At 41.7% G+C, this 26,603-nt stretch overlaps 1 protein-coding gene across 1 annotated transcript in view; it reads right to left on the reverse strand.

The window, feature by feature from the left end:
* Efhb (EF-hand domain family member B) overlaps positions 1-25,972 on the reverse strand; it is a 60,461-nt gene extending 34,489 nt beyond the window's left edge. Inside the window, exons 1-5 of the mRNA XM_021218347.1 lie at positions 25,088-25,972; positions 13,983-14,045; positions 12,976-13,119; positions 10,731-10,911; positions 7,481-7,591 (exon numbers count right to left, since the gene is read on the reverse strand). Of these exons, the coding sequence (XP_021074006.1) occupies positions 7,481-7,591; positions 10,731-10,911; positions 12,976-13,119; positions 13,983-14,045; positions 25,088-25,936 (1,348 nt within the window). The 5' untranslated portion in view covers positions 25,937-25,972. The remainder of the gene's footprint in view (positions 1-7,480; positions 7,592-10,730; positions 10,912-12,975; positions 13,120-13,982; positions 14,046-25,087) is intronic.
* Positions 25,973-26,603: the final 631 nt, after the last annotated feature.

Raw genomic sequence — 26,603 nt, forward strand, 5'->3', positions numbered from 1 at the left:
ATCTTGGGGATGAATAAGAAACTAAGGATTGAGGCTTACTAGTGATGTGTTTGTGTGTCAAGTTGACAAGGGGGCAATTGTACTGGCTAGCTTTGTGTCAACTTGACACAGCTGGAGTTATCACAGGGAAAGGAGCTTTAGTTGGGGAAATGCCTCCATGAGAACCAGCTGTGGGACATTTTCTCAACTAGTGATCAAGGGGGAGAGGCCCCTTGTGGGTGGGACCATCTCTGGGCTGGTAGTCTTGGATTCTATAAGGAAGAAGGCTGAGCAAGCAAAGGGAAGCAAGCCAGTAAAGAGCATCCCTCTGTGACCTCTGCATCAGCTCCTGCTTCCTGACCTGCTTGAGTTCCAGTCCTGCATACTTGGTGATCAACAACAGTATGGAAATGTAAGCCGAATAAACCCTTTCCTCCCCAACTTGCTTCTTGGTCATGATGTTTGTGCAGGAACAGAAACCCTGACTAAGACAATGCCCGAAACAAACAGACTGAGAAAGAAGTCAGGAAAACAACACCTAACACACATTCACACATGTGCACACACACACACACACACACACACACACACACACACCCTGTTTTAACCAAGAAAGTAAAAGATGCAATAAAAACTTTAAGACATTAAGGAAAGAAATTGAATAAGACATCAAAAGATGGAAAGATCATCCTTGCTTACGCATCAGTAGAACTAATAGGGTGAAACAGCCATCTTACCAAAAGCAATGCACAGATTCAAAGCAATGCCCAGCAAAATAATAAAAGAACTGTACAGGGTATTACCACCCCCAATCTCAAGTTGTATTACAGAGCTATAGAAATAAAAATTAGCATAGTCCTGGTATAAAAACAGACACAATGGTCAATGGAATTGAATTGGACACCTAGATATGATCCCATATACATTTGGACACCCGATATTTATATTAAAGAAGCCAGAATACACCCAAAAATAAAGACAAATAATTCTGGGCAAACTGGATGGCTGCCATGTAGAAAAATGCAAAAAGTTTCATATATATGTATGTATATCATACAATACTCGACTCCAATCAAGGACCTGAATATAAGACCACATACCCTTATTGGATAGAAGAGAAAGTGAGAAATTTTCCTGAACTCATTGGCACAGGAAAAGACTTCCTGAACAAAAAACCACTAGCACAGGCACTAAAAACAACAATTAATAAATAGAACCTCATGAAATTGGGAATATTCTCTATGGCAAAGGACATTATCATTCAGACAAAGGAACAGGCTACACAATAGGAAAAGATCTTTACCAAGTACATCACCAGATAGTGAGCCAATACCTAAAATACATAAATAACTAAAAGCCAAAATCCTGGACATCAAAGAAACAACCCAATTAAAAATTGAACTACAGAAGTAAGCACATCAATCAAAGATGAAACACAAATGGTCAAGAAACAAAGAAATGTTCAATAACCTTAGCCATCAGGAAAATGCAAATCAAAACAACTTTGAAATTCCACCTTATACCAGTCAAATGGCCAAGATTAATAAAATAAATGATAACTTATGCAGGGTTACCATTTGTGGGGTAAGGGATATGGATGTGGGAAAAGGGAAATACTCATCCATTGTTGATGGGAGTGCAAACTTGTACAATCTTTATGGAAATCAATGTGGTAATTCTTTAGGAAGCATGAAATAGATTTACCCAAGATCCAGATATGCACCTTTTGGGCATATATCCAAAGGACTCCATATCCTACTTCAAAGATGTGCCTGTCTATGTTCATTGCTGCTCTATTTATAATACCCAGAAACTGGAAACAGCCTAGATGTCCATCAATGGATGAATGGATAAAGAAAATGTGATGCATGTATACAATGGAATATTACTCAGCAGTTAAAAATATGAAATCACGAAATTCTTGAATACATGGGTGAAGTTAGGAAAAAAAATCATCCTAGGTGAGGTAACATAGACCCAAAAAGACAAATATGGTCTGTAGTCACTTTTTATAGATTGAGATGTTAAGACTTCAATAGTCAAGTTACTGGCCATATAATTTCTGAGGTTCAATATTGACTAAGGAATTGAGGGAGAAAAGGATCTTCCAAGGACAGGGAAATAGAATATATACTTATGGGTAGATAAGAGGGGATATGAATGAGAGAATTAAATGGAGGCACCAAGAAAAGGGTAAGGATGGACAACTGACATTAAGGGACATTTGAGGGACCATATAAAAATCTAACACCGTAGAAGCTTCTCCTTCTTTTTCTTTTTTTTTTTTTTTTTTTTTTTTTTTTTTTTTTTTTTTTTTTTTTTTTAAAAGGGTTTTTTTGGGGAACCCTGGCTGTCCGGGAACTCACTCTGTAGACCAGGCTGGCCTCAAACTCAGAAATCCACCTGCCTCTGCCTCCTGAGTGCTGGGATTAAAGGCGTGCACTACCACCGCCCAGCTCAAAGCTTCTTAAAATACATATATATATATGAAAGAAATCTAAATAGTATCACCAAATAACAGGGAAGACAGAGCCTCAACTGGACATCTCTTGTCACTAAATGAAACCCTCACTTCCAGTGATGGGTTACATCTAATTGTGTTGTTGTCCAAAGAGACCCCAAGAAAACCCCCCAAACAACCCAGGCTATCGCCAAGGTTAGTGATTGCCCTCCACAGATTTGACAGTAAAGCCCAATTGCTGAAGAGAAAATATACACAACTCACTGAACGCTGAGAAATGGAGCTGATGGCTACCAAGAGCCTCTACTCCTACTAGCTGGTATTCACAGTACCGGAAGGCACTCTGCACGCTACCAAATGACAGAAATAAACAGCAACTGAGCTACAAACCCTGAGATCTACAGTGCTGCCTTGCACGCATAACACCCCAGTGCAATGTGGCATTAATTCTTGTGGTAGTTACCCAGCAGCATCTGAGAGGATGAAAGGCCCACTCCATGAGCTAGAACCCGTGCCTGACACTGCACAAGTGGCCAAGAACATGAGACTACGGAGGCCATGGACGTAGGGGAAAACCAAACATTATTGTTCTGCCAAAGCAATAAAGCAATAAAATAGCTCCCGATGCCATTGTGCTATATCCATGGATCAGTGTCTCGCTCAGCCATCACCAGGCGCCCTCTTCAGTAGATGGGAACTAATACAGAGAGCCACAAATGGACAAGGTGCAGAGAGTGAGAGACTTTGGGACACAGGCCTAAATGGGATGTCTTCATCAAACCCTTCTCTTCAGGGCTCCGGAATCTATGTAGAAGAGGAGGGTGAAAGATCAGTAGAGTCTGAGGGGGTGGCTAAAACCAAGGAAACACTGTCTCCTTCTAGGCCCAACAGGACCGATGTACATGCGAACTCACAGAGACTGGGGAATCACGCACGAAGCCTGCACGGGTTCAAATCAGATCAGTCCTGGGGCTAAGAGGTGGAAGTGGGAATGAGTTCTCATCCCTAACCAAGAAATTATCTCCAATTGACGACCACTTGCAAAGGGAAAAAATAGCTTTCTAAAGTGGAGTCTTACTGGGTATGTGGACCACACTTAAAAGCAGGCCCAGTAGAAGATGGTCAAGACAAAACAAACTTATGGTACTTTTGTAGACTTCTGTCTTGCATGAGCTTGTTTGAGTATTTTTTTATCTTCATGTCATTTGCTTTTATATTATGATTTAAGTTTTCTGTTTTTATGGGGCATGTGTGGGGGTGTGTGCACGTGTGCATGCACACTTGTATGTTTCTTTTTTCCTTAATTTTTTTCTTTTATTCTAGATTTTGTTTTTTTATTTGCCTGTTTTCTAAATGTATCGATAAAGAAGGCTTAGCATTTGATGGGTGAGATGGTGGGGATGATCTGGGCGAACAGAAACTGTGATCAGAATACACTGTATGAAAAAAAAAATTTATTTCAATAAAAATAGTGGAAAACCTGATGTAGATAATAATATGGAAAGTATTACAAAATATTCCATGAGACAAAAAAAATCAAGTGGGAATATATATAAGTATGTATACATATCTACTGTACACTAAAGTACATACATAAACCAGGCATGGTGGTATACACCGGTAATTTCAGTATTTGGGAGGCTGAGGCAAGAGCATTCAATGCCAATTATACAGTGAGTTTGGGGCTGGCCTGAACCACATGGGAACCTCTGTCTCAAAAAAGAAAAGGAAAAAAGGAAAAAAAAATTAGAAACAGTGAGAAATCTTTCTGAATACTGTCTATTTCTATATACTTTATATTTATTCAAGAAGTATCTATCATCTCGGCAGTGCTATGAGCAAGTGAATTTTAAAGACTTTACAGATCTTGCTGCCACTGAACCGGACAATGTACTATTTAAAGCAACACATTCCGAGCTTCGTTTGCTCCTTTGCTTGTTTGTTTATTATCTTACTATGTAGTTCTGGCTGCCCAGGAACTCAGTATGTAGCTCATGCTGGCCTTGAACTCAAAGTTCCTCCTGCTTCTGCCACCCAAGTGCTAGGATTAAAGGCATGTACCCTCACGTGAAACTTACTTTTATTTTAGTTATGTATTTATGCAGGGGTAAGGGCAAGTGCCCCTGCAGTCCGGATAAGGGTGTGATACCCCTGGAAACAGAGTAACAAGTGGTTGTGAACTACCTAATGTGAGTGCTGGCGACCGAAATCCGGCCTGAAAGAGTAGTGCACAATTTCAACCACTCAGTCATTGCTCTAGTCATTTAAGTAACCAGTCTTAAATGTATATCAGATTCCATGAAACTATGAAGGGTCAATTTCTATTTATCTAAACCTAGATGCTTCAATGAAATTCAATAGATAAAGGCTAGAAAAATGTTTAGCTTATCAACTGTCATTATCTTGGGCTAATAATGTAACATGGTAACATTTGCTTTTTCTTCATTTTTAGTATCCAAATTCTCTACAATGAGTTTAAGCCTCAGTACCATAAAAAAGGGAAATAGAGATAATGTAACTTCCAAAAGGTTGATGTACCTTCCATTAAAAACCAGCAAATGAAGACAATCTTGACCTCATTACTATCCGTTAAAACTCTTCTAAGTGTAGTTTTAATACTCTTGTGTGTGTGGTGTGCATATAATGCATGTGTGATATATGTGCATGCATATGTCCATGTGATCCTGCATATGGGTGTGTTGTGTCAGCATGCATGTGAAGGGCACAGGACAACCTTGTGTGGCATGCTGTTCTTCTCCTTCTACTTTGTTAAAATAGGGTTTCTTTGCTATTTTCTGCCAAGGCACAGCCAGGCTAGCTGGCCTGAGTTCTGCCAGGAACGTTTCAAACCGGAATTACAGACCCACAATACTCTACTCAGCTTCACTCAGTTCTGAAGACGTAAACAACTCCTCACTGTTGTGCAGCAAGCCCTTTACCCACTAAACAATGTATTCAGCCCTATTCTAAATAGTTTTAAAGCATTCACCAACTTACATAAATACACACACACACACATTTAGTCATGGCTACCGCTTGTTGTTTATGTTTTGTTATAGGTTGTTGCTATTCTGAAACAGGGTCTTATGTAGCTAAGGATAGTCTAGAACTCCTAGTATCCTCCTGAGTAAGTCATCCTGGTCAGCTCCAAATTAAGCATTCTGACCAAACCAGGTACAGTAGCATGTCCCTATAATCGCAGCCCGTGGGAGCTGGAGACAGGAATATCAGAGGGTCAAGGCAGCCTCCAGCTACATACTAAGTTTTAGACAAAATGTTATTTTCATAAAAACTGTGGGAGGACAGAAAATATAAAGGAAAGAAAGGAAGGCAGGTCATAGAAGCAGAGGGAGAAAGATAATGAGTCATAAGGAGAGACAAGCAGTCAAGGACACGAGAAGGACACTGTGTTCAAGCGACCAAGGTCAGCCGCAGTTGGAGTCAGAGGTAGAGACTATTCGTCCTTGGGAACACATTAAGGAGTCTAGAAACCAGCAGAGATTAGCTAAGAAGGAAGAGAGCAGCCGACTCCAGACAGGGCTTTCTCAAGACCCAAATCAGAGTCGAATCACTTCATGATTCTATCAAGACTACACTGACATATTTTTAATTCAGATGTATTTTACGGCACAATAAAATTTATGTTGATCCTTAAACTCATCCTAGTGCTGTGGGGCTATTAGACAAGGTCACTAAGTAGCTGATAGTGGTTGTTCTAGGCACCAAGCTAAGCGTTTCTGCATGTACTCAATTCACACAGGGTCACTCAAGAACCAAGACAAGTTGAGGATCAGATGTATAAACTACTCAAGTTCTAAGACTTGAAATGACTGAACAGAAATTTGAACCTAGCCTGTCCAATTCATAATCCTACACACTTGGCCAAGACTGGTGTTGCATGCCTCCAGTCTTAGCTAGGTGGAGGCCTGAGAAGAAAAGATTACTTCAGTCTATGAGTTCAAAAGCATCCTAAGCAATGAAGATTCTTTCTTAATGTGGTAAGGAGTGGGGCTGACATTCTAATAAGTAATCACTAAAGCTAAAAGCCACTAAATAAAATAAGCCCACATAATGCTCTCTCCTTCTCAGCTGACGTTGCACTTTATTATTGTTGTGCCTTTGCATGATGAGGCAGGAAGTATACCACGGCACACATGCAGAGGTCAGAAAACAACTTTCCATATTCTGCTCTCTCAAGCGGGTTATGTGGGCTCTGCGGATTAAACTCTGGTCACCAAATTTTTGTTTGTTTGTTTGTTTTGCTTTATGTAGGTTCTGGGGATTAAAGTCTGGTGGCCAGGTTTGCATGGTAAACTCCCTTACCCAATGAACCATCTCCCTATGATTTTTTTTCATTTTAATAATACATATATGTCTGCATTTCTTTTATCGTTGTTCTTGTGGTCTTGAAGCAAAGTCTCACTCTAGCCCAGAGGGAACTAGAATTCTCTCTGTAGAACAAAGTGGCCTCAAACATCTGGCAGTCCTCCTACCTCAGCTTCCTGAATGCTGAGACTGTAGGAATGAGTCACCATACCCAACTATTTCTTTTCATTCATTCATTCATTCATTCATTCATTCATTCATTTTTAAGACAAGATCTCACAATATAGCCCAGGGTGGCCTGGAACTCACAGAGCTTTGTTTGCCTTGGCTTCCAGAGTGCTGGGATTAGAGGCCTGCGCACTTGCTTGCTTGCTTGTTAGCATGCTTACGTTCTTCTTTTTTAAATATACAGCTTCACTATGCACACCATGCTAACCTCAAACCTGCAATGATCTTCCAGGCTCTTAAGAACTGGGACTATAATCGCCTACCATCATACCTAGCTAGTTCTATATTTTAAGAATGTGATGCATTCGTCTACATGTGCCCAACTACCATGGTTTGTGATGCTATGAATAATTGTAAACTGCCATGTATGGATCAACTGCATCATCCATGAGGTATCCAACTTCATGAACATTATGCTCTGTGATTTTCTTGACAAATTTGAGAGTCTCCTATCCTTAGCCCCACTTCATACTGGGCGAGACTTACCTGCAAAATAATCATTGTGAGAGACGGTGTACAAATCATGTCCTTCCTGTCCTTCTTTAAGCACATCTTCGAAGGATTTTGATGGATTCACAGTGTCACGAACAGACAGTTCTGAAGAAAGCATCAACAAGATCAATATGAAGGGCTCCTGGCTATTGATTGTGTATATAAACTACAGCCAATGACAAGTTTGGTCTGATGGGTTCATAAGGCTCACAGAATGCCTGGAAGATCACATAGCCAATTAAACAAATATCTATCAGCAAAAACAAGATGAGCTGTACATGGTGGAGGAAGGAGGACCAGGACTTCAAGGAGAGCCTGGGCTACATAGTGAATTTGAGGCCGGCCTAGGCTACATGTGACCCTGTTCTAAAAGAGAGGGTCATGGAGGGAGAGGAGAGACAGAGACACAGAGACAGAGAATAAGGAGGAGGATGAAGGAAGGAGAGGGAAGGGAGATAGGGAGGGGAGAGAAGAAGTCTATGCATCCTTTTGCTGTAGAGCTCTGAGAATTCTGAAGATCAGAATTCAACCAGAGTCATTGGGTTAGTTCTCAGCCATGCTTCAACTCCAGCTACATTCTTTGTCCTGAGACTCTAGACATTTCTGGCTTATATTTGTTCCCAACTTCCTAGGATAATGCAAGCAAAGCTTAATTCCAAATTAGAAACACTGGTGTGACATGTGCAAATTTTGCCAGCTCTAACTTGAAGCGGGAACATGTAGTCTGTTTTGATCTGAATCTCCACTCTCAACATAGCCAGAGATAACAGGGAACTCAAAAGAGTCAAGAACAAATTCTCCTTCCCACAGTTTTCATTTCACATACAGTGAGTTGCCTTGTACTATTCTTCAAAGGCTGGGGGTTGAATGTGGGGCCTTATGCATACTAGGCATTCCCTCCATCTCTAAACTGTGTCTCTCAGACAGGATCTGAGAGTGTGTGTGTGTGTGTGTGTGTGTGTGTGTGTGTGTGTGTGTGTGTATTTACATACCCACATACATATCCACACACACTTGAGTTCTAGGATTATAGGCACAATGCTCCATTTCAATTTAAATGAAAAGTCTTTCTCACAGGAGTATGTGTTTGAATTCTTTTTTTTTTTTAAGATTTATTTATTTATTATATGTAAGTACACTGTAGCTGTCTTCAGGCACGCCAGAAGAGGGAGTCAGGTCTTGTTACAGATGGTTATGAGCCTCCATGTGGTTGCTGAGATTTGAACTCCGGACCTTCGGAAGAGCAGTTGGGTGCTCTTACCCACTGAGCCATCTCACCAGCCCCCGTGTTTGAATTCTTACCCTGCTAGGTAGCATAGTTTAGGCAGGTTGCCAGGTAAGTAGGATGCTAAGCTGTTATAGCCCAGCACATGGCCTTTTCATATTATCTGAACATGATTTTTTTTTCTTTCTTTCTCATTCTCTCCCTCCCTCCCTCCCTCCCTTCTTCTCTCTTTTTCTCCCCTTCTCCCTCTTACTCCTCATACCCACTCTCTCTAGATTCATTACATTGCTGGAGATTGGACCTGGGGTCTCATACAAGTAGGCAAATAGTCTATCACCTTTTCAGCTTCTTGTAGGGGGTTAAGAGGGAGAAGGGGGGAGAAAGAGAGAGGAAGGGAGGGAGGAAAAGAGAAAGAGAGAAAAATCATGTTCAAGTAATATGAAACAGCCAGTGTAGTATACACATCAGCAAGCACAGCATTGTCCCACCCAGGCCAGAGTTGGAAGATTTGAAGCTCTAGGCCCGTCTGGGCTGCACAGTAAGTCCTGGTTTTACAACAAAAGGTAAAAAGATCACTGAGGATGCAACTCAGAGAAGACTCGCTTGCTCAGGGCCCAAGATTCCATCTATAGTAGAGACCACTTTCCTATAAAACACTACTTGAAGATTTAAAAAAAATTTTTTTTTTACTTTAAGATTTTTAGATGTTTATGTTTAGTGTTCAAAGACATATTATGATATGTTTCCTTCATTGGGTAGATATCTTAAATGATCATTCAAACCCCACAGTATGGCTTACATCTCTAATCCCAGTGCTTGAAAAGTAGAGGCAAACAGGTCAAGTGCAAGCATGAGGCTAGGAGACACCTTATCTTGAAAAACACAGTAAGTAAGTAAGTAAATAACTCAAGGAAGATCATTTAGTTGAACTTAATGACGATAATATTCTTCAAGTGTTCTGACAGAAAGGTTGCTGGCTCATAGCAGTCTTGTACTTCAGGATCTCTGACTGCAGTGAGAATCCTGTGGGGTGCCAAGCATCGTGGTCAATGTCTTTCACCCTAGCACTCCAGAGGCAGAGGAAGGTGGATCTCCAAGACTTCAAAGTTCCAACGTCAGTGTGGTCTACATAATGAGTTCCAAGCCAGACAAGGCTACCTACTGTGAACACCTTGTCTTCACACACACACACACACACACAAATATATATGCAAAATCTGCAGGTTTCTCTCAGATGGTTCCAATGTCCAATGGAGGTAATAATGATCTGTTTTGCTTTCAGGAATTCAATGAAGCAGTATTTCTTTTGATATGTAAATCATTATATCCATTGATGCAGAAAGTAAGTATAAAGTAATATAAAAATAAAGAAAAATTGACAAGAGGGAAGGGAGAGAGGGAGGGAGGAATACAAGAAGAAAGGAAGAGAGTGATCCTGCTATGATACCATCTTTTTGCTTGTACATGAAGTATTTCAGCCATATCTGTGTGTGTGTGTCTCACTCTCCAGGTACCATGTCAAGATACCCACTAAGTAGAAAAAAAGTATAGGTTCAAATAAAAGCAGAAAACTGAGAGGAAAAAATGCAAAAGTGAGATTGTAGTTAGGGGACAGAGAGGATGTGATGTCATTGTCAACAGGACTAGATAGGAGGAGAGAATGGTCCAAGCAGACCATAGACCATGTATGGAGACTATGTTCATCTTTCATCATTAACAATCCTTCACAGGCTGGAGAGATGGCTCAGCAGTTAAGAGCACCGACTGCTCTTCCAAAGGTCCTGAGTTCAAATCCCAGCAACCACATGGTGGCTCACAACCATCCGTAACAAGATCTGACGCCCTCTTCTGGAGTATAAGAAGACAGCGACAGTATACTTACACATAATAAATAAATAAATCTTAAAAAAAAAAAAAAAACAATCCTTCACACCATCAACAGAAAATATACCAGTGACATATTTAATCCAGTTTCATAAGACGTATTTCCCACCTCCTCCTGCCCCTTATTTTTACTACCTCTGATAGTCGGTGTCCCTAATGTTGTGTTGATCACATCCATTCCTTTAGGCAATCCTGGTGTTTGATCATGAGATTTTCCCAATGGTGCTCGTTGATGGCTAAAATATATAGATTCTTTTTTGTCTTTAACTTTCTGTTGAAACGTGGTAATAGGCTGTGGGTTTATCAATGAGCCCACCTAAAGAAATTATAGAATGTTCATGTATCGAAGCAAGTATATGTGAGAAAACTAAAGCTCTAATGAGAAGAAAATATGATTAAAGTGATATTTCCCCATCATCATTGGCTTTGCTCATCTTCCAATGAACTGACAAAATCAGTAATGAAAAGTTAAACAAAGCAGATACAGAACTTTCAGCTAGCACTGTATCTTAGCTCTCGGGGGAACTGAAGTACCAGGATATTAAGCTCCAGGCAGGCGTGGACTACAGAAAGAGTGCAAGATCAGATGGAGATATGCTTCAGTAGTGGAGTGCTCATGAGACTGTAAGTTCTAGCCACGAGGCAGAAAAAAAAAAAAGAACTAGAGATGTAGCTCAGGAATAGAGCACTCGCCTAACAGGTACAAGACCATGGGTTCAATCCCCAGCATTAAGTAAATAGATAGGTATGTATGTACATATGTACATATATACATTATTACATACATAGACACACAGATATACACATAGATACATAGGTATATTATACATACATACATAATTACATACATACATAAGTAGGTAGATATATACATACATACATGCATGCATACATACATACACACGTACACACACAAACAGATAAATGAAACTTTCCTACAGTGGTGCTAACGACTTATGGAAGGAGTTTCCAGGTTATTGATGCAAATATTCAAGAACAACAGGTATGACAAGCACAGAACACAAATCATTTCCACCAACTTTCTCGAACATATGAAACCCAGATTGGGCTTAAATGCCACAGTACTGTAATCCCAGCCCTTAAGTAGCAGAGGCAGGAAGACTGGGGCCAACCTGGACTACAGAGTTAAATAACTTCAAATAACAAAAGATAAAAATTATAGAAAGCACTGGGCATGGTGTGGCACATGCCTTTGATCCCAGAACTGTAGAGGAAGAGGCAGGTGGATCTGAGTTCAAGGTCAGTCTGGTCTACAAAGCAAGTTCCAGAATAGCTATGGCTATGTAGAAAACACCACTGTCTCAAACAAACAAACAAAAAGCAGGGGAGAGATAGACAGGAAGAGAAAGATAAGAGAGATAGATACTGGGCATAGTACAATTGTCTCAAAACCAGAAAAGGACCTGGGACATGGATCAGCAAGTAAAAATATTGGCACAAGAGCCTGCCAGTGTAACTCTGATCCCCAGAAACCATGTAAAGAAAGAGGGAATCAACTCTACAAAGTTGTCCTCTGAGTCCCTACATGCATGCCCATACATAAAGCACACACACACACTAAAAATTAATCAGTGAATTTTTTTTTAATGGCCAAGATGACTCAGCAGGTAAGGGAGCTTGCTGCCAAGGCTGATAATCTGAGTTTAGTCTCCAGAAATCACTTGATAGAAGGAAAGAACTGACTACCCCAAGTCCTCATCTGTCCTCCACACAGGTGCTGTAGCATGTGTATACACACACACACACACACACACACACACACACACACACAGAATGTCGGAAAAGGTTTTTAAACAAAAAGATAGAGGGTTGATGATAGGGCTCAATAGTCGTGTTTACCCAGAATACAGAATACCCCGAGTTCCAGCTTTAGCCCCACCAATAAATAACTAAATAAATAAACTTAATAAACTGAAACAAATAAAAGGGTTATAACAAATATAGAAGGAAAGAGGACAGTAGATAAATACGCAGAGGACAGTTATATCCAGTCAGTCAGCATCAAATATTTTCTGATCCACTCAAGATCTATATATGCTCTCTGTAAGGCCTCAGGGCAAAAGAAGCAGGCCTTAGTGGCTAATAAGGTATGACGACATTTGTCTTTACTGGGAAAATGGGATGTCACAGCCTCATACCGTCTGAGGATCAGTGAACTCTGGGTTTGAACTGCTGCTTCCTTCACCCATTCTTAGTTACTTGAAAACTCAACCAATTGCCCAAGACTAGTGTTTTTAGAAGCCAGAATGAGGAAGGAAAATACCCTTAGCAATTATGAATTTCACTTACACCTTTATTTGTAAGACTTTCTAACTTGGTAAATTAATGATTAATGGGGGGAGGAAAAAGAATGGTTTACCGGCATTGAGATTTTAGATCTTAGTCCATGTGTCAAATAAGGTGCAATTTGAGGGTCATTTGCTCTGCCATAAAATACTCTTTCTGCTCCAGCAGGTGGATATCTGAAGTTGAAATACTTCTTTGCCTCTGGGGGAGTCATTAGCTGGGGAAAGTGAGACAAGAAAAGAGACAAAGAGACGTATGAAGCACGAGTTTCAAAATATCAACTCAGCTTCCCTAGCCAGTGATGGCTTCCGGCATCTGAAAACTAGGACACACCCTCTAAAATGTGTTTACTGATGGAAATAAAATACTTTCAATATTATAGTTAGGGGGCCTGAAGAGATGGCTAAGTGCATAAGAGCGCGTTTTGCTCCTGCAAGAGGCCCCAGGTTCCGTTCCAGTACCCACAGGTTGGCTCATAACTCTGAAACCCCAGATCCAGGGGATCTGATGATCGATTCTGACCTCTGTGGGCACCAGGTGTGTACCTGGTGAACAGTCATAAGTACAGGCAAAGTACTCATTCACATAAAATAAAAACATTTTTAAGACTATAATTTAGGGGACTGGAAAAGGCTAAGTAGTTACACGAGCATTTGCTGCTTGTCCAGGGGCCCCGAGTTGGGTTCCCTGTACCCAAGTGGTGCACAGAACCACCTAGCACTCTAGCGCCAAAGATTCCATGCCTGTTTTCTGGCCTCCACGGAGACCTGTGCACATGTGGCTTACAGTCACACAGACATCCCCCGTCCCCCTCCGCCCCCCTCCACAAACACCCAGGTTCCAAGTATCCCATAATTCCTACTGAAATACATTGACTCTTAGAATTTTTGGCAAACTAAAAATGTATATTTTCATTTTCGTTTCCTTGGATGAATATGGATCAATAGATATCGCCAAAATAGAGTCAAGGTTCAAAACCGGCCACGTTACATCTGTGCACCCTTTCATGAAGAAAGCTGAGAGCCTGGTCTCCTACAACTCATATTCAAGGAACAAACAGAAAGGCTGGCAAGTGCTCACCCTCGGAAGCTTCTCAGTCAAACAGTTTGCAACTCGGTAGCCAACTGGCTTAACTTTTCCTGCCTTAGAGGGAAAAAAAAACAAAACAAAACCATTGATCATTTCAGGGTAAAGAAAGCATTGCTAAGGAGTGGAATGTATTTTAAACTTGGGCTGTGCCTAAAACGCAACAGATGCTACTGAAATAAAACAAGGGAACCATTGAAAAGATAGAAAACAAGTAGCAGAAATGCATCCGGTAATTCTGTGACATTATGAAGTGCTTACCTGCTGGAAACACTGTGCTGTGGTAAATCGCTCCAACCCAAATATGCCCCGGCAATGAAAACACAACTCAGTTAATACGGATATATGCTGTGCACCTAGATTGGGCAGATCTACTGCGACACTATCATCTTCCACATCTTAGGAGACCCCCTTAGAACTGGTGGTTTCTCCAGGCCATGTGCTTCTGCTCCGCTTTTCTCCTTCTTCCTCCTTCTCTGTGTCCTCTCCCTCTTCCACGGAATCAACATCAAATATAATTAGCCCCAGGGCTAGCTACAACATTCCCCTCTTTCTTTCTTTCTTTCTAATTAAAAGACTAGTTTATCTCAGATATAATTGAACATAACTATTACTATTTTGTAACTTATAAAGTACAAGAGACCTAACACCCAGTCCACCATCTTTGTTAATTAAATAGAACCTCTGTCATCTATCCTTACTTAAAAGACTATAGTTCTTCACCTGACTGTGTCTTGGCTTTAGATTGAATGCCATCTAAAAAAACATCCTCTCAAATCTGTTCCTCTCAAAGTAAAAAGCGTGGGTTGGCTAGGAGACTATGTAGTTTTTCAACCCCATCAGAAATCCAAGAAGGACTGGTATTAACTGAAAATATATAGGAAGCCTAACACAACTTCCAAAACTTAACCAGTTTATAGAGACTGCTGGTCACTTGGACAGGCCCTTACTTTAACATGTTGGAGCATCATCGGTCTTCAGCCGACTGGCCAGGGTCATCTGACAGACTTAGAGAAACAGGCATGTTAAGGACTAGCCTGCTCTGTCTCGGCAGAATCAAGCTGTCCTAACCTGTAATTGTGTCCTTCCTTTGGACAGTATTTTGTCTATAGATGAAATGAGGCAATTCTTGCCTAGTGACTGTTTCGCCACAACTGGAGTAACTCAAAGATGCTCAGTTTCTTCTTTGAATCCAAGACAGGGAAAGCTGTGAGGAGTAGACTGGTCTCAACAACAAGTGAATGAATAACATTAAACATCACATTCTGTGGACTTCTGACATTTTTGAAAACGGACTATCTATGTGAAGTAATCTAGACTGTTCTCTGTTACCTACTCTCAGCCATTTCTAATTAAAATAACTGAAAAGTCCCTAACAATAAACTTGGAGCCATGAATTTCCTATTTGGCCCTTAACTCACAGGCTTAAACATTTCAGATCTGTTTATAATAACAGCAATAGAAGGACTGGGTCCAAGCCCTGTACTTCAAAATTTTTAGTATCAAAGACAACCTATAATAACCACCCCCAGTCCCAAAGCTTGGGGAACTGGACGATGACTCTTCATAACTTCTTCGAGCTGAATATGGACATTGAGATATTTTTGAAGTGGGGGAAGGGTAGAGAAATGGGGGAGTTGGTTAGCCTTAAGAAGGCCACACCAATGATTGTATTAGTCTCTGATGTCTGTGTCCTGACTGGATCCAGATGAAAAGCCAAGACATCAGGAGTTCAGGCAGGTCAGTTCAGCATGTCTGATGATGAAATTCACCAAGGCTGTATATTCTGTAACATATAAATCTCAAAACAAAACTTTAGTATCATTAAGATATATTTTTTGTTTGATTCTCTGGAATCTAGTTCTCAGGGGGTCTCCCTCTATCAAATCTGATCCATATAACTCTGAAACGTGTAAATACCTTAATCATCTATTCCAAAAACACAAAGACAAAACCTTTTCCCCAAATCAGTATATCCTTCAGCTGGTAGCCAGGAAAACCTGTAGCTTGTCCTCTGTCCCAGAGGAACAATAAAACAACCACAATACTCAAAATCACACATATTTTAGTCTATTTAGGCCTTTCTAATTTGTCATGTCAGGATATTAACCTAAAATTCCCGTGGAGCCCACATTAGACAGAATATGAGTCTCCTGCAGATTTTATCATACCAGCTTTAAAACAATTGATTTATGCTTCAATTTTCCTTTCCTTTCCTTTCTCCTTTCCTTTCCTTTTTCCTTTCTGTTTTCCTTTCCTTTCCTTTTTCTTCTTTCCTCTCCTTTCCCTTTTCCTTTCCCCTTTCCTTTCCTTTCCTTTCCCCTTTCCTTTCCTTTCCTTTCCTTTCCTTTCCTTTCCTTTCCTTTCCTTTCCTTTCCTTTCCTTTCCTTTCCTTTCTATATCTGCTATATAAGAGGCAGCTTGTCAAACCAGGATTTAAACCCAAAATTCCTGTGGAGCCCACGTTAGACAGAATATGAGTATCCTGTAAGACTTATTAGAGCAATATAACTTTATACCATCTTTAAAGCAATTAATTCAAACTCCCACTAATATCTGCCTATAGGAAGCAGATGGTTTTCCATTGTGAAGCTCTCTGCCTAGAGCAGCCATCCTGTTATACCATCTATCTGCTGTGGTTGCTACCTTGAGCCACAGACATTTATTTAATTAATACCTATTATAATATTTATGTTATGCTTTCTACATGGAGCCACAGACTTCTATTAATTAATACCTGTTCATAGCAGGCGATTATCACTGCTCTGCTTGGAGTCAGTGACTAGTATTCCCTATCTGGTTCTGAACCACAGGTGAAATTTCCCATAATAAATAAGCTCTGTGCCTAGGGCAACCATCCTGTCTGTTATGCTCTCTACCAGGAGCCACAGACATTTATTTAATTAATACTTATTATAATATCTATCTATTATGCTCTCTACCTAGAGCCACAGACTTCTATTAATTAATACCTGTTCATAGCAGGCGATTGTCACTGCTCTCTCTACTTGGAGTCAGTGATTAATATTCCCTAGCTAGTTCCGAACCACAGGTGAAATTTCCCATCTTTAAGTATCAAAAGGTTATATTTCTCTCTTTACATCAATGAATTACCTGGCCCGGAGCCCTTTGTACCTTTGTCTCCTGATTCTTTATTCACAGGGAGGAGTTGAGTATAGAAAGACTCATGTTGTCTGTGTCCCTGTTTGGTGTTGGGGGAGGCAGGGTGGGGAGCAAAGGATATAGGGAAGCAAACACAGAAGGGCTCTGTCTGGTGTAGATGCCTCTTTGCTGGTCTCTGTAGGCCCCCTTAAGTCTAATCAGCTTCATCCACACCCTGCTGCAGCCTAGATCACTGCCCAAGCCCCATTCAGGAGTTGTGAGGCGGTGAATTTTTGTCTCAGGTTAGCTGAGTTCAAATCAATACGTTGGGCAACATTTTGTTGTGGTAAATATGCCCCAGCAATGAAAACACAACTCAGTTAATATGAATACATGCGGGCTGGTGAGATGGCTCAGTGGGTAAGAGCACCCGACTGCTCTTCCAAAGGTCCTAAGTACAAATCCCAGCAACCACGTGGTGGCTCATAACCATCTGTAACAGGACCTGACGCCCTCTTCTGGAGTGTCTGAAGACAGCTACAGTGTACTTACATATAATAAATAAATAAAGCTAAATAATAATAATAATATGAATATGAATACATGCTGTGCACCTAGATTGGGCAGATCTACTACTATACTACCATCTTCCACATCTATGAGACCCCTTAGAATTTAGGGTTTCTCCAGGTCATGTGCTTCTGCTCTTCTTTCTCTCTCTCTCTCTCTCTCTCTCTCTCTCTCTCTCTCTCTCTCTCTCTCCCTCTCTCTCTCTCTTTCTACCTTCCTTCTACCTTCCCTCTTAACTGCCCAATCATCATGAGCTCTCCTTTATTTTACAAATTAAGGTGGGAAGCAGAAGCAGGTTTACAGGAAATCACCTGAGTACTGACTCATTCCTTGTTTGCCGCCACTCAAAGGAGAATGGAATTAACTTCAAATATAATTAGCCCCAGGGATATCCACAACAACTCTGTGTTTCTTTTCCTGGTTTGTTTAGGTCTGGAACTGGCTTTGTAGTACCGGATGACCTTGAACTCCTAATACTTGCCAGCCACCTCCCCAGCACAGAGATTACAAGTATGTGCAACGTCAACAGACTTTTTATCCTCTCTCTTTTTTGATAGAGGATTTCACTCAAATTTATTGCCTCTGCCACCTTGGTGCTGGGATTACAAACATTAACATGCTTGGCCACAAAAACAATCTTAACATTTTTTCATTTGTTAATTATTTCATTTCCAAATATATGAAATATATGTGTGTTTCAAACAAATTTGTGTTTTTGGTTTTTTGGTTTTTTGAGACAGGGTTACTCTGTATAGTTCTGGCTGTCCTGGAACTCACTTTGTAGACCAGGCTAGCAAATTTGTTTTTTTAAGATACAGATCTTCTTATATAGCCCAGGCTAGTCCCTAAATCATAGTTCCCAGCGTCAGTCTCTAGAATTGAACAAACTCTCACAGAAGCCCAGAAAATATTTTCATAAATACTAGCATGTTACTTGTAGTTCCTAGAGAGAATGATTCAAATAGTACTTGGCTTTGCCCACTTATTTTTAACTTGGGTCTTATCTGCCCTTCCATTGCTCATAGCAAAGTTAGAAAGAATCTACTCCCAAAAACACAACACATACCTCTTTCCCCTTTATCTATTTCAAAGTGGATGATATTTTACATTTGTGCACATTACTCTTTTAAAAACTGAAAGGATAGGAAACTAAGCATAACTGGTCATTCCTGTAGTCCCAGACTCAAGAGCCAAGAGTTCAAGGCCAGCAGGAATTACAATAGCAAAATCCTATCCAAAACAAATTAAAAAAAAAAACAGGGGCTTAGAGATATAGCTCAGTTGGTAGAGAGTCAAGCAGACATGCATGAAGTCCTGGGTTTGACCACCAGCACTGCACAAACCAGGCATGGTAGTGCACACCTGCAATATCAGCACTTGGGAGGTAAAGGCAGGAGATATTTAAAGTCATCTTCGGCTACCTAGAAAGTCTAAGACTAGCCTGAGATTCATAAAACCCTGTTTAAAAAAAAAACTCTATGAATCAAAATAAATCACTTAAAAATATGCAATGGAATTTTGAACTTAAGTTAACAAGAACCAACAGACATAGTATGAGTCCCTTTCCTTATCCTTGCTCTGCTTAAAAGTAGGATTTTTGACTTGTTTATATGAAGTGTCCCACAACTCAACAAGAACAACTCTTAGCGCCTGAGGACAGTCCATCCAGATGATCCTGCATAAACACACTTCTGGCTTCATTCTATTGCTGTGACAAAACACTAAACAAAACCAACATAGGGGAGGAGCACATTAATTTGGCTTACACTTCGAGGTGACAATCTATCATTGTCAAGGGGAGTTGGGGCAGAAACTCAGTCAAACCTACCTGCTATTTTACACACCACCTCTGATGAAGGAACTCACAGTCAAGAGAAGACAGGAGAAACCATAGAAGCACACTGCTTGATGGCACACTCACTCATGTTTAGTATTCTTCTGCAGCATAGGAACACTTGCCTGAGGAGTGGTGCCACCTACAGTGGGCTGGGCCCTCCTCCATCAATTAACAATCAAGACAATTCCTCTACAGTCATGTCTACAGGTACTACAGGTCAATCTAATCTGGGTAATTTCTTACCTGAGATTCCCTTCTACAGTGACTCTAAGCCAATGGTTCTCAGCCTGTGGGTTACAACCCCTTCGGTGGTCATATGACCATTTCACAGAGCTTGCATATCAGATATCAGGTAGTTATATTATGATTCATAACAACAAAATTATAGTAATGAAATAGCAATGAAAATAATTTTATGGTTGGGGGTCACCACCATAACAAGAGGAACTATATTAAAGGGTCACAGCATTAGGAAGATTAAGAAACACTCCTCTTGGCTATGTCAAGGTAAAGTACACACAATCTCTTCCAAAATAGCCTGTCTTGCATTATTTATCCCTAAATATTTCCTAGATGCATCTCTACAATTTATCATTCCTTGACTAACTCTTTCTCTCCTCTCACTCTCTCTTTCTTTTCTCTCTATTTCCTCCTTCCTCACTGCCTCTTCCATCCACCCCCCTGCCACCCCCACCCCCACCCCACCCCCACTTTCTCCCGTCTCTGTATTGCCCAATCTGGTCTGAGCCACTGTGACCAGCTTCTCAACCTCCCTTTTGTTGAAGTGCTAATAAGTCCCTGAGTCTAACAATAATTTTGAGGCTCCCTCATTTTCTGTGAACCCCGGTGCCTATAATGATGTGCAACTTTTCGGCTTACTCTTTCTTATGATAGTTGAATTCATATTTCTGCAGCTCCTAAACTGAAAATAACAAGTATAAAAGCTTGCCTCTGCAATAATTCAGTGAAAACAACCTCATGGGTTCTGATCCCAAACCAAACAAAATGACTTTGCATTTATAGTGAAATGTTTGTTTATTAAATAATGAAAAAAAGACCATTTTTCAAGGTTGAAATAACTGTATATAGCATGGAATTTGGTGGAAAAAAATCAAAGGAGGGTGCAGCCCTCAGCTCTCTGTTGGCCTTATTAGCCATGTTCAGACACTGCTGGCTACTCATTCCTTTGCTTTGCTTTCTTTTGTTTTTTTCAAGACAATTTCTCATTCTATATCCAGGCTAGCCTGAATTTGTGGCAATCCTTGTGCCTCAGCATCCTGAAAGCTGGGATGACAGGTGTACTGACTGGTTTTGTGTGTCAACGTGACACAAGCTGGAGTTATCACAGAGAAAGGAGCGTCCCTTGAGGAAATGCCTCCTTGAGATCCAGCTGTAAGGCATTTTCTCAACTACTGATCAAGGGTGGAGAGCCCATTGTGGATGGTGTCATCCCTGGGCTGGTAGTCCTGGGTTCTATAAGCAAGCAAGCTGAGAGAAGAAGAGGTGGGGGAGGGCAAGGGAGGGAAAGAGACGCTTACATGATAGCTCATAACTATAATCTTGACAACTGGGAAGGCTGAAGCATGAGCCTCACTGTGAGTTTCCAGGCTAGCCTTCACTTCACTGTAAGATGAGACTCTGGCTCAAAAGAAAAATATTAAAAAGTAAAAGAGAAGAAGAAAAAGAAAAGAAGGAGGGAAGGTTAAATGTGTGGATGGAAGAGTGGCAGGTGGCAGACAGATATTTTAAAACTATGCTCTTCGGAAGCTGTCTTTGTCAGGGTTTTTGTTGCTTTGGTGAAACACCATGACCACCATGACCAAAAAGCAAGTTGGAGAGGAAAGGGTTTATTTCCACTTATACTTCCATATTGCTGATCATCATCCAAGGAAGCAGGACAGGAACTCAAACAGGGCAGCAACGCCAAAGGAGAGGCCATGGGCTGGGCCCTCTCCCATCAATCACTAACTAAGAAAATGCCTTACAGCTGGAACTTCTGAAGGCAATTTTTTTTTTTGGGGGGGGGGTTGAGACAGGGTTTAGCCCTGTCTCTGTATAGCCCTGGCTGTCCTGGAACTCACACTGTAGACCAGGCTGGCCTTGAACTCAGAAATCCACCTGCCTCTGCCTCCCAAGTGCTGAGATTAAAGGCATGCGCCACCACGCCCGGCTGGAGGCATTTTTTTAATTGAATTTCACTCCTTTCAGATAATTGTAGCTCGTGTCCAGTTGGCATAAGACCAGCCGGCACAGAAGCCAAGGGCTCAAATACATATGTGTGTGAGGCCAGATCAGAAACCATAAACAACAGAACTAATCCAGAAATAAGAACGGGCCCACCCAAAAGTAGAAGCAGTGGCTGAGGTAATCTGCTGACAGAGCAGAAAGCAGAGTGATTTAAGACAGCCAGCACAAACGCAGAAACAAGGGGAATAAAAGTCCAGAGCACCCGGACAAAACTCTGCAGGATCCATAGAAGAGTTTTATCTTAGTAGAGTTTTATCTTTGGATTTCAGCAGGGGAACGTTACTCAGAATGCCTCAGGATCACTGAAGCAAGAGAGATTCCAGGCTGAAGCAGGGGGATTGGGAGTTCAAGATCACCCTGGACTATATATAAAAAAAAAAAGCCTGTCTGAAACATGAACAACAACAAAAATTCTCTCTTAGGTGGGTGGTGGTAGAACACACCTTTAATCCCAGATCTCAGGAGGCAGAGGCAAGCAAATCTTTGAGTTCAAGGCCAGCCTGGTCCAGAACAGGCAAGGCTGCACAGAAAAACCCTGTCTTGAAATGAAGAAAAAAAAATCATCTCTTCACTGGGCAACCCTAGTCCTATCTAGCTTTTAGATCTGAGGATGCTAGCTCAAGAGGATAGAGCGTTCAAGGCTAGCCTAAAGTACATAGACAGATCCCATCTCAAAAGAAACTAAGTTGTTGAGGTCTGCCCCCCCCCCTTAGTATAGTGGTAGTCATTTTGCTCCATGCCTGCCAGCTATTTTATATTGTTGCTGTAATATGCCTGCCAGTCATTGATGCAGAAAAATAACTTGACTCAGTTCAGGGTCATGTTGACTACATACCCTGTTGTGTTCTGTGTGTTATGAGGTTGGTTAATCTTAAGAAATTCCCCAACTATAAGCTTCTCACAGAACCCATCAAATTAAAGGTTAATATGAACTGTTATGTCTAAAGTGACTTGACTCAGGGCCGACCACCAGGCAGCACTTTCAGCACTTGCATATGAGTTCACTGTGGGTTTTGTGGTTTTAGTCTTTACAAACTGACATAGAAAATTGTTCGGGGTTGTAGCCTTAGACCCCAAATTCTGAGCTATAGCCCGGATTGATGAGTCTTAGGTGTGTGTTCCGTAAACCATCCCTTTCTGACTGAAATCAGTGTTTGTGTGGTTTGTGGGATGATTCCTGGACCCCAACAAACAATTTCTTCTTTGGGGTGAAGCAAGTACGAAGTCAGCCTGGGCTCTATAACACAGTGCTTTGTCTCAAAAACAAAAGTGAAACAGGAACAGTTTTGGTTATCCTGTGGCTTATTTACTATACACAAACATTAATGAGGAATAGAAGCAGCAGTACTGTGGTGGTTTGAATATACTTGGCCCTAGGATGTGTGCCCTTACTGGAGTAGGTGTGACCTTGTTGAGGGAAGTGTGATCTAGCTGCCTGGACGTCCCCGTCTTGTACTGTCTGCCTTTGGATGAAGATGTAGAACTCTTCAGTTCCTCTGTACCATACCTGCCATGCTCCTGCCTTGATAATAATAGACTGAATCTCTGAACCTGTAAGTCAGTCCCAATTAAATGTTGTCCTTTAAGAGAGTCGCCTTGGTCATGGTGTCTGTGCACAGCAGTAAAACCCCAACTAAGACAGATGGCTAGAATGCAGAACTTCGTTGCATGCTAAGCAGCCAGTCTTCTGCTGATTTCTGGATTGACACCTTCCTTTTTTTTTTAATCTTGGTTTGGCTGGTTTTGGTTGTGGTATCTGAGCAGAATCTCACCTTGTAGCCCAAGTTATCATGGGATTGATGACAATCCCTCTGTCTTGCCCACCCAAGTGCTTGGATCCCCACCACACCCAGCTCTGATTCTTTCTTCCTTTAAGCCTTTGGCCTATCCTGTTTGTGAAGCATTTCTATGAGATTTGTGATAGAGAACGCATTTCTATGAAGAAAGAAAAAAATTTTAATCTTCCTTTTGACACCTGTGAAATATTCATTTCATTGCCTGTCTCCTTCGCTGGATTAAACTTAAACCTACAGGACAAAGGACATACACTTTCCATCTCGTGTTGACCTGGACTCCCACAATGATGACTACAAGAGTTTGCTGAAGACAGACAATACTAAGTGAACAATGAACATAAAAAACAGGCCTCTCCCCACTCACCATATGAACGTGAGAAATCTTGGTAGTGTCAGTGTGTGAGAGGGTTGAGGAAATGGAGAATAGGGCGAAAACAAAAGTCAAAGATAGAGAAGGGAATCAAGAGGAACCACGGGTATGTAAACGGCAGCAAGCTAACACCTCGAGAAGGAAGGCAGGGTCTCAGAAGACTTCTAAGGAACTTCTGCAAAGAGTCCAGTAGCAAAAGGGTTAGAATCTGTACTGGTGGTGGGCAGTGGTGCCACACACCTTTAATCCCAGGGCTCTGGTGGCAGAGGCAGGTGAATCTCTGAGTTGTCCAGAAGACCTAGGGCTACCTGGAGAAACCCTGTCTCAAACAACAACAAAATAACAACAACAATATAATTACATTCTTAATAATAATAATTACAGTCTTTAAAAAAATAATATTTAATGTCAATTAGACCTAAGCCAGGGTCATTTCAGAGGAGGGAACCTCAATTGAGAAAATACTACCATAAGATCAAGCTGTAGACAAGCCTGTAGGGCATTTTCCTAATTAGTAATTTATGGGGTAGGTCCCAGATTATGGGTGATGCCATTCCTGTGCCAATAGTCCTGGGTTCTATAAGAAAGCAGCCTGAGCAAGCCACGAAGAGCAAGCCAATAAGCAGTACCTGCCCATGGCGTACATCCATCAGCTCCTACATCTAGGTGTCTGTCCGGCTTGAGTTCCTGCCATGGTAATGATGAGGAACTGTGATATGAAAGTATAAGCTAGCCGGGCGTAGTGGCGCACGCCTTTAATCCCAGCACTCGGGAGGCAGAGGCAGGTGGATTTCTGAGTTCGAGGCCAGCCTGGTCTACAAAGTGAGTTCCAGGANCAGCCTGGTCTACAAAGTGAGTTCCAGGACAGCCAGGGCTATACAGAGAAACCCTGTCTCGAAAAACAAAAAAAAAAAAAAAAAAAAAAAAAAAAAAAGAAAAAAGAAAGTATAAGCTGAATAAATCCTTTCCTCTCCAATTTGCCTTTGGTCGTGGTGTTTCAGCATAGCAATAGCAACCCTAACTAAGACAGAATCCCAACGAAAACTTTGCTATTTGTCTCTACAAACACAAATCAGCCTCATTACTACTACAACATCTCAGGAAAGACATGGCTATCCACGAATTCAAGGAGAAACCTAAGAGAAACAAACACACACACACAATAACATGAACTTACACTTGGCCAGCAAGGCACCCGATCAAAGAATTTCCCTGAGTATATGGGCCTGATGTTCCCTGGAGGCTCCACTCCGGGTTCGGTGCTGACCGGCTCCTTTTTCTCTTCCGGTCGTTGGGCAAATGGACATTCAGAAGGTTCTCTTACTAGACATATTAGAGGCTCTGTATTCTTGGCTTCATCTGATTCCTGGGTTTGTGGCAACCCGATGTCTACCTCCTTAGGGGGCATCTCTGTGTAGGGGTTCACCGCGACACAGGTGGGTTCTTTTTCCAGATCTTTTTTCAGTTCCAAGCCTACAACAGGTTGCTTTTCCACTACAGCATCCGTCCAGGCAGAACCCCAGGCTAGAGGCCTCCTGATGCTCTCTGCCGCCAGTGGACTTGCATGTACTGTGCCCAAAGGAGGGTGTAGTGACCCTCCGTAGCGAAGGCAAGGTGGAAGGCCCTTGTTTTCTGGCCCCACTCTTCCTGGTAACACACCCAGAGGTTTTGATCCCTGGAAGGCAGAACCTCTGTGGAGTCCTAAATTACCCATCTCTGTGGGGGTCCCAGAAATAGTATGTCTTTCTAACCCCACTCCAAGAGCATGGCAAGGTGGCGATTTTGCTCCTGATGATGCCATCCTCTCCCTCCATCTTCGATCTTGTTCTAGTCTCAATTCGAACCCCAGCTCCGTGGGAGATTTTGATCCCCTAAGTACCCTGTCTCTTATATCGTCCTTTTGCTCTGCGGTGAGTCCAAGTTCCGAGATTTCAGGTGCTCTCGTCCTTCTCAGGGAACTCATCTCTAACGGAGAAGCTGAAGTTTGCAAAGGTTTGGGGGACCCCACTCTCGCAAACGAACACATACTCCCAGTACTCCCTGCAGACTGCTTCCTGCCTAGGACACTGGATGGAGTCTGTTTACCCCGTTACCTGGGAAACAGACTTGGGGCGGGGCTTGGCGAGCAATTCTTCCAAGTAACCCGCCCCGCCCATCTCTCTCACGGTCGTGCTGTTGGCTTCACGCCTTTTCTTTCCTATATTCTGTTTCGTTTCTCCTCTCTGTCTCTCCGCTCCCCCGCTCCCCGTCTCTCTCAATATTACTTTCATTTATGTGTATGCGAGTGTGTGTGTGTACAAAAGTCACAAAAGTCAGATAGTCGCGGGCCCTGGAAAAAGCTTTCAAAGGCCGAGCCATCTCCCCAGTATCAGTCTGTGTTCATCTCAAATCCACAACTTCTCCCTCACACATTCGGGTGGATACTAAACCTGATGTTTGCCAAGTACTCTTCCGTTTCCAAAGGTATACACTCCTATTTTGAGCTTTAGTAGACTGAGTCAGGCATGGTTCAGTTGCAGAACTCAGGAGGTTGAAGCAGGAGGATAGTCATGGGTTCAATGTCAGCCTAAGGCAAAAGAAACACGGAAAGAGAAAGGGAAGGAGATCTAGATACACACAGAGAGAGATTCATTTCTGACGGCTATCGGCTTCTCCACTGGTGACCTGAAGGAAAATCGTCTTGCAGTAATTGC

Source organism: Mus pahari, chromosome 18 (assembly GCF_900095145.1).
Source record: "Mus pahari chromosome 18, PAHARI_EIJ_v1.1, whole genome shotgun sequence".
Lineage (NCBI taxonomy): Eukaryota > Metazoa > Chordata > Mammalia > Rodentia > Muridae > Mus > Mus pahari.